The sequence below is a fragment of the Silene latifolia genome, chromosome 9 (genome assembly GCF_048544455.1).
Source record: "Silene latifolia isolate original U9 population chromosome 9, ASM4854445v1, whole genome shotgun sequence".
Taxonomy (NCBI): domain Eukaryota; kingdom Viridiplantae; phylum Streptophyta; class Magnoliopsida; order Caryophyllales; family Caryophyllaceae; genus Silene; species Silene latifolia.
The window spans coordinates 43621739-43635140 of NC_133534.1; the positions used below are offsets into that span (position 1 = coordinate 43621739).

The window sequence follows — 13402 nt, forward strand, 5'->3', positions numbered from 1 at the left end:
TACGTAAAGGATGTGCAAATATTATGTCAATAATATTGTCATACAATTCTTTCCATAATGGTTTTTAGTGGCCACTTGACTTACCTTCCTTATTGGTTTAGTGAATAATTTACCATAAATCCTTACCATAGAATTCTTTCCATAATGACTGCTTGTGTTTAGGCTATGTTTGGCAAGGCATTTCAGGTACCTGATTTAATTAAGCAACCTGATTTGACTAATATTTCAGGTAGTTGTTTTACCTAGTGCTGTTTGGTAAAGTCATTTTAGTCACTGAAATGACTTTTCATGTACTGAAATGAAAAGCTACTCCAGGTAGCTTTTTTAAAGTTTCAGTAGAAATTTGAAATGTTCTACTTTACATATTTACCCTTTATTTAAATTAATTTATTATAATTATTAATGTCCTTTTATGTCATTTTACAAAAAATCGATTACCTTTTGATTAGTTTTACCAAACACTTTACAATTAATCGCCTACCTTATCGTTTCAATTTTCATTAGCTTTTCGTGTACCTTTTTAATTTCAAATCACCTTATCGAGTTTCGTACCTTTTCGTGGGTTTAGATCTTTCATCGATTTTACCAAACAAAAGAGTACGGAGTATTAAGAAGAAATGTTAGGCGGAGAACATTAACGTAAGAGTGTCACATGTCTAGCGGTTCTTCTATTATAATTATAATATAGATATAGATAGATAGATAGATTATCCAGTTTAGTTCGGATTTAGCTAGGTTAACATTATTCTCCTATGTTTTGTCAAAAAAAAAAACATTGTTTTCTGACGAGTTATAGTGTGTTTGGCCTAACTTGTAAAAGTATTTTTAGACTTAAAAACATTTTTTGGCCAAACACCAACATTTTTTAAAAGTTAAAAAAAAAACCCAAAAGTTAAAAATCCATATTTTTGCCCATAAAAATAGAAGCACCGATTTGGTGCTTCTAACTTTAGAAAAACACTTTTGATAAATTTAAGCTTGAGAAACAAAAAAATATTTTTGGAGAAGTGAGACCAATTATGCTCTAAACCACTTTTCCAAAACTATTTTTTATCGTTAAGAACATCCGAAGTTATGTCACAATAATGTCCACTTATGTGCGACATTTATATAACCTACACAATGTATAAAAAAAACATGGATTTCTGGGTAATGTACAAGACAAGCTGATTCACATAACGTCCTCCCTTTAACAAGCATCTTAATTCTTAAATTTGTCTAATCCATAATCTCTCTATAAACCACCACTACTTCAGGGTTAAGACTAGCTTTTGATAGCACAGCTACGGCTAAATACAATCGTTGAATTGTACCATCCTATAACTCAAATTCCATATCATAGAACGGACCAATTCTTTACAATTACAACTTTACAAGTATTGATCAGGGCGTCACTATACTGTTTACAAGGTTCACTAGGTGACCACAATCCTTGAACCCTGAGATTTTATCATACCACGATGGAATAACAGAGCAGTATAGAGTCTCAATCCCCGTTCGATCTGTCCTCGACTCTTTTTTAGCTAATTTAATACTATCATTTATGGATTACCAAACTTCTTCATTACATACAAATTACATCCTGGTGACTGAAAATTCTCCAATTAGTTTTGACCAATAGTGATTCTTGTAAAAGTCGAATGAGGAAGATGGCCTCTTCATTCATTAGATTCGACATGGTCAACTGTGTATGTGTGCCACAATCAGCACTTTATACGACTATATAAATTTGAAGGTTGCATACTTCAATCAATACTTACGATCCACAGGAGCTTGTTGAAGTAGTACATGCCCCCTGGCTGTATTAGAAGGCAGTGAAAGCCTCAAGTTGCAGGCTGTGCTCTAGTCCATTCAGGTTGATCATCATCCATTCCATTCATATAACGCCCACGACCATCTTGCAAGTACAAAATACCAGACCACACTCCCCGAATGACTATAATGCTAACAAAGACAACGGTTCCAAGGGTACAGATAACCTGCACGCGGTTCAAAAGAACAGAAAAATCTCTCAGAAGAAAGAATAAAGGAATATGACAAAGCAACTCTTCAGCAAAGCTAGATGATCCATAGTTCTTCTACAAAATATTCAACATTAGCTTGTTGGAAATTGGAATTATGACAGAAATAATCTACTTCAAGTAACTAAAGGATGAGGCAAGACATTTTGTAATAAAATGAAGTCACATTGAATATCCGACCAGCAGAAAGCCAAAAGTCCATAACCTTATATTAGGAGTCTAGGACTCTGGTGCAATGCAAGTCCTCAAGTCCTTATAAACAGGATCTTGCAACTTGCAAGTACTTAATTATTTGTTCTGCTCTTTAGGAGCAAAAGAAATACAAAATTGAGACAATCTGAAGATTACAAACTTCACACAAGAAACATGAAAACCCATCAGCACTTCTGTTAATTCGAGTAGGCGGAAAGAAAGTAAAGTTCATGATAAGCTGTATAATTTTTTGTAAAAATACAGTATCCTTCACATAACTTTACAAAGAACAGATATATTAAGGGTGTGTTTGGATAGCAAAAGTGGAGGGAAAGAGAGGGGAGGGAGAAGGGGGGAAGAGAAAGGGAGGGAAGGGAAGAGAAGGGGAAATGTGATGTAGGTGTTTGGATACAATTTCCTTCCAAATCTTGCCTATTGGGAAGAGATTTTGATTTGCCTTTGAGGAGGGAAATTGGATCCCTCTCAATCTCTTCCCCTCCATTTCTCTCCACCCTTGTTTTCTATCCAAATAAGGGATTTTAAGTCTCCTACTCTCCCTCCCTTTCCTTTCCCTCCAAATCCACCAATCCAAACATACCCTAAGGGTCCGTTTGGATACAATTTTAGGAGGGAAGAGGAGGGGAGGGTGGTGAGGGGAGGTGAAGGGAGGGGAGAGAAGGGGAGGGCAAATGGGATGTGGGTGTTTGGATAACAAAAATTATGAAGGGAAATGGAAGGGGAGGAAGTAGGGAGATGAAGAATGGATGGAGGATTGAAGGATGCTGGTGGTATAATTAGAGTCCAAATAATGTTTTCTTTCCAAATCTTGCCACCCTTGGAAAGATTATAGTTTGTTCTATAGGAAGGAAAATAAGTCCTCTCATTTCTCTCCCCTTCCATTTCCATTCTCCCATATTTTTTATCCAAACAAAGGAAATTAAATTCCTCCCTTTCTCTCCCCTCCCCTTCTCTCCAATTCCTTCAATCCAAACGGACCCTAAGGGTGTGTTTGGATGGAGGGATTTGGAGGGAAAAGAAAGGGAAGGAAAGTAGGAGATGTTAAATCCTTTGTTTGGATAGCAAATAAAGGTGAAGGGAAAATGAGGGGGATGGATTTGGAGGGATCCATTTTACCTCCTCCAAGGCAAATCAAAATCTCTCCAACATAGGAAAGATTTGGACGGAAAATGTATCCAAACAAACACTTCCCATTCACCCTCCCCTTCTCTCCCCTCTCTTTCCTTTCCCATAATCCCCCTAAACACTTCCCATTCACCCTCCCCTTCTCTCCCCTCTCTTTCCTTTCCCACAATCCCCCTCCCCTCCCTTTCCCTCCTATTTTGCTATCCAAACAAGCCCTAAGGGTCCGTTTGGATACAATTTTAGGAGGGAAGGGGAAGGGAGGGGGAGTGAGGGGAGGTGAAGGGAGGGGAGAGAAGGGGAGGGCAAATGGGATGTGGGTGTTTGGATAACAAAATTTATGAAGGAAAATGGAAGGGGAGGAAGGAGGGAGATGAAGAATGGATGGAGGATTGAAGAATGTTGGTGGTATTATTAGAGTCTAAATAATGTTTTATTTCCAAATCTTGCCACCCTTGGAAAGATTATAGTTTGTTCTATAGGAGGGAAAATAAGTCCTCTCATTTCTCTCCCCTTCCATTTCCTTTCTCCCATATTTTTTATCCAAACAAAGAAAATTAAATCTCTCCGTTTCCCTCCCCTCCCCTTCTCTCCAATTCCTTCAATCCAAACGGACCCTAAGGGTGTGTTTGGATACTAAAATAGGAGGAAAAGGAAGGGGAGGGAGAAAGGAATGTGGGTGTTTGGATACAATTTCCCTCCAAATCTTGACTATTGTGATGAGATTTTTATTAGGCTTGGAGGAGGGAAAATGGATCCCTCCAAATCTCTCCCCCTCCATTTCCCTCCACCCTTATATCCTATCCAAACAAGAGGATTTAAATCCCCTACTCTCCCTCCCTTGCCTTTCCCTCCAAATCCCTCAATCTGGTAATGGCTTCTTGAGGAGTTTGAACCAGACAAGAGAATCCAACATCCAAATGTCAATGAGAAAGCACAAAGGAGACTGATTGTGGTAAGCCAGGCTGACTACTTACCTTAAAAAATCAACACATGAAAAAAAATTCGAGGCTCTTAGAAAGGTGGCAAATGCTTTTATTTCTAAGACGCTCTTTCAGATTTTCTGTTGCAAGATTAGAAAGAAAGATATGTCATATTGTAGTGCAGTAAGAGAAGAGAGTTGTGATAAGTTTGTAGAAACATTGAACACCCGGTGGGTAAAATATTGAAGAATAGATATTGAGCAGACGAGAATGATTGGCTAAAACTTGAAACAATGGGTTACGAGTGTCTGCTCTCAGTGATTTTACCACCTAAGAAGCAGGGGTCTGTGGCATTACAGTATGGCAGATGAGGTAAAGAATAGAAAGTAACGATGATGGTAGACAGAAAACTCTGGCGACAAAAAAACTTAATGTCTTAAGGTCTGATATGAAGATTATGTAGCAGAATCGAGAGAATATGCTAACCGTGCCAAGTTTATCTGACTTCAACCCAGAAAGCCTATGGCAGTCTCATTGTACACATTACAGGTCAACTATGAACAGTATGTACATCAAAAGTCAGAATCGCAAAGCCATTACCTCAAGGAAAGCCTTCAGGACCCATAAAAATGAAAGTATTAGCAAGCCATTGACGGCAAATCCCACCTATTCGAACAACAAATAAGCAGTTCAGAACAATACAGGACCTTAAGAATAATACATAACTCCATACAAACCACATACGATGTGAAAAAACCAAAAATAATTATGAAGCATGGAGCAATCTTGCATGTGACAAACTGACAAAGTACGGTGCCATTATCAGAAAAATTAGTACGGGTACATGTCAATCCCTTTTCCGCTTTCCTTTAAACATCAGTGATTCAGCCAGACTCAATGAACAAGATTCCGACACACAGAAACAACTACACTTTTGATTGTTTGGTTACCCACGAAACTGAACCACACAAATTCTAATTCGCTGGAATTACAAGTAGTATGCTATTTGCTTTACACAAATCACATACATTAAATTTTCATAGGAACTCTAGTTCCTCCGAAATACACGACCTTGCTTACCTGACCCCAAATAGGTGCAAGGTGGGCATTCTTTTGGAATTACTACTCCTATATGCAACCAAACGACTCTTTGCAATTCACCCGAAATATTAACTGGTGCCGGAATACATCTTATGAAATGTAACTTGTCAGCTCGCAAACATTGCAAATTCATGTAGTACGCCAACCTACTTTGTACAACAATTTGCATCAAATTTTCCAGCAAAATAAAAAATTCATAACAAAATTGTACTGGCCTTATTCCCCAATATCGACCAAAACGAAAAACAAATTTTATGCTATAATGAAGGAATAAACTATGATCATTGATGAATACTCCCTCCGCCCCAATCATTTGTTTGCCTTTGATTAAAATACCGCTCACACAGAATAAAAACGACAAACAAATGATCGAGACAAAGGGAGTATGAAATATTCTAAAAACAAAATGAATTAAATTAAATTGAAAAATAAAAAAACAAAGAAGTGAATAAAAACGCACCAATTTAGTAGAAATAGCAAGAGGAAGAACTGATCTGACAGCCTTACGAGCTCGTTTGGAAACCTTACGAAACACATTCTCCACAAACCTAACTAACAAATCTAAACTTCGATCTTCCTCTTCTTCTTCTTCATCATCGTCATCTTCATCGCCATAATAACCGTCAAAATCGAAACTTCTCCATCGACGACCGTCGTTCAGCGATTCATCGTTTCCCTAGAATACAATTCAGATGTTTTTATTGTGAGATTAATTTTGAAGGATGCAGCATTCATTTTGGCCTAATTTGATTAGAATTTGATACTTTTATTTACCTGAGGATAAATAGGATTGCTTCTTCGAGAAGCTTGAAGAGCGGGGAAGGTGTGGAGGAGATGGAAGCGTAGTGAGGTATGACGAGGGGAGAGAGTATGGCGATGGCGAGGTTGAGTGTGCAATGAAGGGGATGACACAGAAATTGAGGATGTCGCCATTGTTGAGCACGAATATCAGCTGATTGTGTGCTCAGTTTGTCGCGTCAGATATGTGTGACTGACTGACTATGTGTCCGTGTGACACTATGTGAGTATATGGAAAAGCAGAGTATTTTCCTTTTCAAAAAGGTGAAATGTTCTTTAAAAAAAAAAACTTTTAAAATTGTTGGGGTCTTAATTATTGATTTTTTTAATTTTAAAACATTATCTTCCTTGTGTGATTGTTTTAGTAATGTAAGGTCATGTTCTTTCTGGCCTTTTTAAAGCTGAACTGAATAAAGCTAATGCCCTGTTATTTTGGATTGAAATGAATCTGATCTGAACTGAACTGAACTTATAGGATCTAAACTGAACTGAACTTAACTTATAGGATCTGAACTGAACTTATAGGATCTGAACTGATCTAACTTATAGGATAATGTTTTAAAATTAAAAAAATCATAGTCTAAAACACAAGGTAAAATAATAACATTTTTCCGCTTTATATGCATTGGTTTGTTCATACATTATACTACGATTACATTACGATAACAAATAAATCACATATTATATCTTTTTTTCTAACCATTTATTTCCATATTATCATAATCCTCGTCACTTTCATCTTCACTATCACTCTCAACAACGGATCCATTGCCTCGCCAAATGTTTTTGACTATGTTGTTTCGTACCTAATACATGGTCTTATTCCGCTTTTTATCAAACATGCCCAAATCTATTGCGACGCTGAAATTATTAATGAGAGGAGTGATTTTTTTAAATAATAATGTATGTATCGAATAATTAATGTCAAATGTTTTTGTATCGGTCTTTAAAAATAATACTCTGTATATAGCTTTTCTGAACTAAATTTATAAGATCTGAACTTATAGATCTGAACTGAACTTATAGGATCTGAACTGAACTGAACTTATAGGATCTGGACTGAACTTATTGGATCTGAACTGAACTGAACTTATAGGATCTGAACTGAACTGAACTTATAGGATCTGGAATGAACTGAACTTATAGGATATGAAGTGAACTGAAATTAAGTGACTTTAAGTCCAAAAGAACATGGCCTAAATAGAACTAAACTGAACTGAATAGAGCTGAACTGAATAATAATAATAATAATAATAAAAGCTGCGCGCATCCCTTTATATATAAAAAAAAAAAAAAAAAAAAAAAAAAAATAATAATAATAATAATAATAATAATAATAAAAATAAAAATAAAAATAATATTTTTAATGATGAGGAGAAGCAGGGAAAGCATTAAGAAAACACAAATTCTTGTTTACATCGGTTATTATTTACAACGGCGGTATAAATCTACTTTTTTCCAGTTAATGTATTATACAACCGGTTATATATACAACTTATTTAGTGTAGTTGAGCTTTGTTATAAAGTTATCGAGTTCTACTAACAAAATTATCGAGTTATGATACAAAATTATTGAGTTTAACAGAATAATTATTAAGCTCAATAACTTTGTACAATAGCTCAATAACTTATAAAATAGTTCAACAACTTCGTGTAAGAGCTCAACAACTTTGAGACGGTTGTACAATGCTACTATACAATTGGTTGTAGGATATTATTTGTGCCTTTTTTCGGGGTGATAGGGTGATACACCCCTCCGTTATAGTTTACAACGGTTATAAGCCAGACTAATTGGAAAGAAAATAGTGAATGAACTCAAAAACTTTATAATAATGTCGACCTTACCATTTCGGTCAAAATAATGAAAATATTTCGTCCGAAATTTGAAACTTGGGACTAACTCTTGTTGCTTATGACTACATTGCCCTTTGCCTTATTACATGACCATTTAAATTAACCCCCGACCTTCCAAATTTGTTAAACAGTGTTGGAAGTCGGGTTTAAGGTGCGGTGAGTGGATTAGTTGGGAGTCGGATTTAAATTGGATTAAAAATCTTATTTTTAAATCGCTTTTAAAACGAATAAACGATCGATAAATAATCAAAACAAAATCTCGGGAATGTGAAATTATTCAATTAAAATTTAACTAATTAAAAATATATTTAATTTAAAATCAATTTGTTAAACTTTTCTTTCTTTATTAGACAACCACACACGCCACAAATACTATCCTACAACTAGTTGTATAATAGCTATGTACAACCGCGTCAAAGTTATCGAGCTCTCGTACAAAGTTTTGAGTTATTTTATAAGTTTTTGAGCTATTTTACGAAGTTATTGAGCTTAATAATTATTCTGTTAAGCTCAATAACTTTGTATCATAACTCGATAATTTTGTTAATAGAGCTCGACAACTTTGTAACAAAGCTCCACAATACTAAATAAGTAGTATATACAACCCGTTATATAATACATTAATTGCACACATGCACGGTTGATATAATAGCCCTTATAGCTAAACCTGTGATTTAACCAAACAATATAGGTGCACTAGAAGGGTTATGGTCCTGATTATGATACTTGGGAACCTGTTGACTGGCTAGGGTATGGAACCTGAACTTCTTAGATAGAGGTATACAATTGCGCAATCAACATTTTCATTTCATTCTAATAAACACAGAAACTGTTGGAAGAGCATTGGAGAATTTGTGAGAAAGGGGTTTCAAGAAAGGGTATTGCCTTTGCCAGTATGTCCATTCCTGCAATGGTTAATGAATTCTAACGATTTTTAAGTATCAGATTACCATTCTTTACATTTTTATTCTTTGATTATAGGGTGATGTTGATGTGATTTATGGAGGACCACCTTGCCAAGGATTAAGTGGGTTCAACCGTTTTAGAAATAAAGAGAACCCTCTTTAAGACCCGAAAAACAAGCATTTGCTGAGTAACATGGATGTGGTCGATTATCTAAAGCCAAAATATGTTTTGATGGAAAATGTGGTCGATCTACTTAATTTTTCCAATGGGTTTCATGGTAGATACGCCGTAGGAAAAATGGTTAATATGAATTATCAATCACACATTGGAATGATGGCATCCGGTTCCTATGGTCTACCTCAATTTCGGATGCGTGTTTTGCTTTGGGGGTGCTTGACCTTAAGAGGTATCATAAAAGTTATCTACAAAATTCTAATGTTTCTGTACGCAATTGTATTTTGATATTAATTAAATGTTAAAAAAATTTCATTCTTGGATTTTCTCTGTACAGAAAATCAGAAATTGCTACAGTACCCGTTGTCTAGAGTGGAGTCATTCCAGTTGAGTTTGGGGTTAAGCATACTTCTCGGTGTATGCATTTTTTTTTTTTTGAAAAGTTCACCCATACAAATAATCTTGATTAATTACTTCTTGTAAATACCGACGACATGTGGATCATCTATACATCGCAAATTTGAGAACCCGCATACTTTCTTGTACGCAAATTTTTTGTAAGATTTTACCCTAATCTAGTGTAAAATCCCTTATAAGAAATTGGTGACGAAATGATAGTGAATTAAAGAAGTCGGCACTTTGACTAAGGCTTGGACAATTAATTGTATTAACTGTTGTATTAATGTTTTAAATTGATAACTTTGAGTTTTAAGATGAAACTAGTTTTTGTACCCGTGCAAAAGCACGGGCCGTTTTAAATATTAAGGTGAAATTTCTTATTGCAATTAATCTTTTAATATTTAAAAGTAGTCTTTAAATTTTTAGGAACAAGAAATGATCATAAATAATCTATACTATTTAGTTAAAAGAATGTTCTATGATAGAGTTGATCAAATGGCCCAAGTCCATTGGCCCTACCCGACCCGGCCCGCTTTTTAGAAAGGCTTGGGCCTTTTGTTTTGGCCCAAAAAAGCCCGTGGGCTGGCCCAAAAAGGCCCAACATATTTTTGGGCTGGGTTTGGGTCAAGCAATCGGCCCAAATTTTGGCCCGACCCGGCCCATATTTATTAATAAATGAATATTTTTTTTTATAAAACCTATTTTTAAAAACTCAAGTATATTTTTTAAGATTTATAAAACAATGTGTATATAACATAAATCATATCACGAATGCATGATTAAGCATTCTAAAGTGGGGGTGTTTGTCTTTATTTTATTTTGGAGAGCAATTCATAAGCATTTCATCATATTTTGTACAATTTTATAAACTACGTATGTTTTAAAGTAATTGAAGGTAATATGCTAATTATTTTCTAATGTAAGTCGTAAATTTTAGGGCCCGAAAAGCCCATTTAGGCCCAAAAGCCCAAATTAGCCCATAAGGGCCGGGTTTGGGCTTGTCAAATAAGCCCGCGCATCTGGCCCGGTCCAGCCCGACCCACTCAAATGGGCCGTTTTGGATAGAAAGGCCCGGCCCAAACCCGCACTGGCCCGGCCCATGACCACCTCCATTCTATTAGTACTTATATTTCTATATTTCGAAATTTGACACAACTAACATAACATATGAAATAATAGAATTATGTTCGGTAACAAAGACCTTTTTAATAACTACTATATAATGACCATGTTGTATATATAATACGGAGTATCCAACTACTTAAGCTAAAAATTAATAGTTATATAGATATTAGTCAAACAATTACTCTTACATGCGTTTATCATACCCACCGATGAAAAGCTCGCTTGTAAGTAATGTAAGTAGTCTATATTCGTGGCGCCACGGATTACGAAAAATCGGTCGAAAAGCATATCTTCATTGTGATTGCCCTTGGTCCAAATAATCATATCTGAAAATTGTTCACAAAATAAGTCGGTTAAAATAGTTTGATAAGAACAATTAAACTATATAATAAAATTAGAGACAAAAAATTATTATAATTCAAAACTATTTTGAGAGAATACAAAACGTTGGGATTGCAAAAAGAAAAAAAAATCGTGCATTTACAAGGATTTACTTAAAAAAATCAGTCTTATATATAGAGACTAATTTATGCCTCTTTATTTACCCTCAGTTCATGACCTTACCTCTTTGTTTTCTTTGTCTATGTCGTTTTATATTTATCTCCTCATATTCTTAGGTGCTAAAAAATATTATAATATTTATTGTGCCATCTTAATTAGGGTGCATTAACAATCTTATAAAGTTAAATGCTAAATTAATTAAGTATAAATTGGAGACAAAAGACAATTATAATACAAAACTATTTTGAAAGATTAGTAAACATTAGGATTGCTACAAAAAAAAAAAAAAAATAATAGAAGGATGTACATAAAAAATTTAGCCTTATATATAAGACTATTTATGCCTATTTATTTACTGTGAATGAATTCATAATCTTGCTTTTCTTCTTTTTTTGTCAACGTCTTTTTTTATTTATCTTTTTATATTCTTAAATGTTAAATTGTGCTATATTAATAAGATTACACCAACAATCTTATTAAGTTCATATACTAAATTAGTTAAGTGCAATAGCAATTATTGGTAGTGAGTAGTGACGTGGAATAAAATTAAATTATACTAAATTGGTTAAGTGTAGTAGCAATTATTGGAAGTGACATGGAATTAAATTAAATCTTTAGCAATTATTGATAATAACATGGAATAAAATTAAATGTTTTTCCTAACCTTTTAATTAGATTGTATAGATGTCAGTAAATCGAAATGACTTTATGGTGTAATAAATAGTGATATTTTAAGCTTGTACTTCATTCTATAAGTTTTTAGTCTAGTTGACTTGTGCTTGTACATCATTTCCACAAGCTTTTTATAATCTAGTTTTCTTTATAAGGTGGTCTAGCTTCTTTTATCTATATTACCATTTCATTACTACACTAGTTTTTGTACCCGTTCAAAAGCACGGGACGTTTTAAATATTAAGGTGAAATTTCTTATTGCAATTAATCTTTTAATATTCAAAAGTAGTCTTTAAATTTTTAGGAACAAAAAAATGTTCATAAATAATCTATACTATCTAGTTAAAAGAATGTCCTATGAGTACTTATATTTATATATTTCGAAATTTGACACAATTAACATAAGATATGAAATAATAGAATTATGTTCGGTAACAAAGACCTTTTTAATAACTACTATATAATGACCATGTTGTATATATAATACGGAGTATCCAACTACTTAAGTTAAAAATTAATAATTATATAGATATTAGTCAAACAATTACTCTTACATGTGTTTATCATACCCACCGATGAAAAGCTCGCTTGTAAGTAATGTAAATAGTCTATATTCATGGTGCCACGGATTACGAAGAATCGGTCGGAGAGCATATCTTCATTATGATTGCCCTTGGTCCAAATAACCATATCTGAAAATTGTTCACAAAATAAATTGGTTAAAATAGTTTGATAAGAACAATTAAACCAAATAATAAAATTAGAGACAAAAGATAATTATAATTCAAAACTTTGAGAGAATACAAAACAGTAGGATTGCAAAAAAAAAAAAAAAAAAAAAAAGTCTTGCATTTACAAGGATGTACATAGAAAAATTAGTCTTATATATAGAGACTAATTTATGTCTCTTTATTTACCCTGAGTTCATGATCTTACCTCTTTGTTTTCTTTGTCTATGTCTTTTTATATTTATCTCCTCATATTCTTAGGTGCTAAAAAACATTATAATATTTATTGTGCCATCTTAATTAGGGTGCACTAACAATCTTATAAAGTTAAATGCTAAATTAATTAAGTATAAATTGAAGACAAAAGATAATTGTAATACAAAACTATTTTGAAAAAATAGTAAACATTAGGATTTCCACACGCGCGCGCGCGCACACTCACAAAAAAAAAACATTCTATCATTTAGAATGATGTACATAAAAAACTTAGCCTTATACGAAGTATATAAGACTATTTATGCCTATTTATTTACCGTGAATGAGTTCATAACCTTGCCTCTTCTTTTTTTTTGTCAATGTCCTTTTTTATTTATCTTTTTATATTCTTAAATGTTAAATTGTGCTATATTAATAAGAGTACAGCAACAATCTTATTAAATTCATATACTAAATTAGTTTAGTGCAGTAGCAATTATTGGTAGTGACGTGGAATAAAATTAAATGTTTTAGAATGTTAAAAACCATTGAAATATTTATTATGCCATATTAATAAGAGTACACCAACAACCTTATAAAGTTCATATACAAAATTGGTTAAGTGTAGTAGAAATTATTGGAAGTGACATGGAATAAAATTAAATTTTTAGCA

At 33.7% G+C, this 13402-nt stretch overlaps 1 protein-coding gene across 2 annotated transcripts; it reads right to left on the reverse strand.

Moving 5' to 3' along the window:
- Positions 1–1310: 1310 nt before the first annotated feature.
- LOC141599664 (uncharacterized) lies at positions 1311–6453 on the reverse strand. 2 transcript variants are annotated; one of them, XM_074419750.1, is made up of 4 exons: positions 6152–6453; positions 5838–6053; positions 4877–4942; positions 1311–1979 (listed from the first exon to the last, which is right to left on the reverse strand). In XM_074419750.1, the coding sequence occupies exons 1-4, from the start codon at positions 6308–6310 to the stop codon at positions 1824–1826; spliced, it is 597 nt and encodes a 198-aa protein (XP_074275851.1). In that variant the 5' UTR covers positions 6311–6453; the 3' UTR covers positions 1311–1823. The 2 variants fall into 2 exon arrangements, with proteins under 2 accessions (XP_074275851.1, XP_074275852.1); XM_074419751.1 differs by lacking the exon at positions 4877–4942 and having other exon boundaries at positions 6152–6410.
- Between the last annotated feature and the right edge of the window lie 6949 nt (positions 6454–13402).

Bases quoted from the DNA above. Each gene is read 5' to 3' on its own strand.
- LOC141599664 (XM_074419750.1), bottom strand. From the start codon at position 6,310: ATGGCGACATCCTCAATTTCTGTGTCATCCCCTTCATTGCACACTCAA. The intron at 4,943-5,837 runs GTGCGTTTTTAT...TTGTTCGAATAG, and splicing joins TTGCTATTTCTACTAAATTG to GTGGGATTTGCCGTCAATGG. The intron at 1,980-4,876 runs GTAATGGCTTTG...AACCGCGTGCAG, and splicing joins TCCTGAAGGCTTTCCTTGAG to GTTATCTGTACCCTTGGAAC.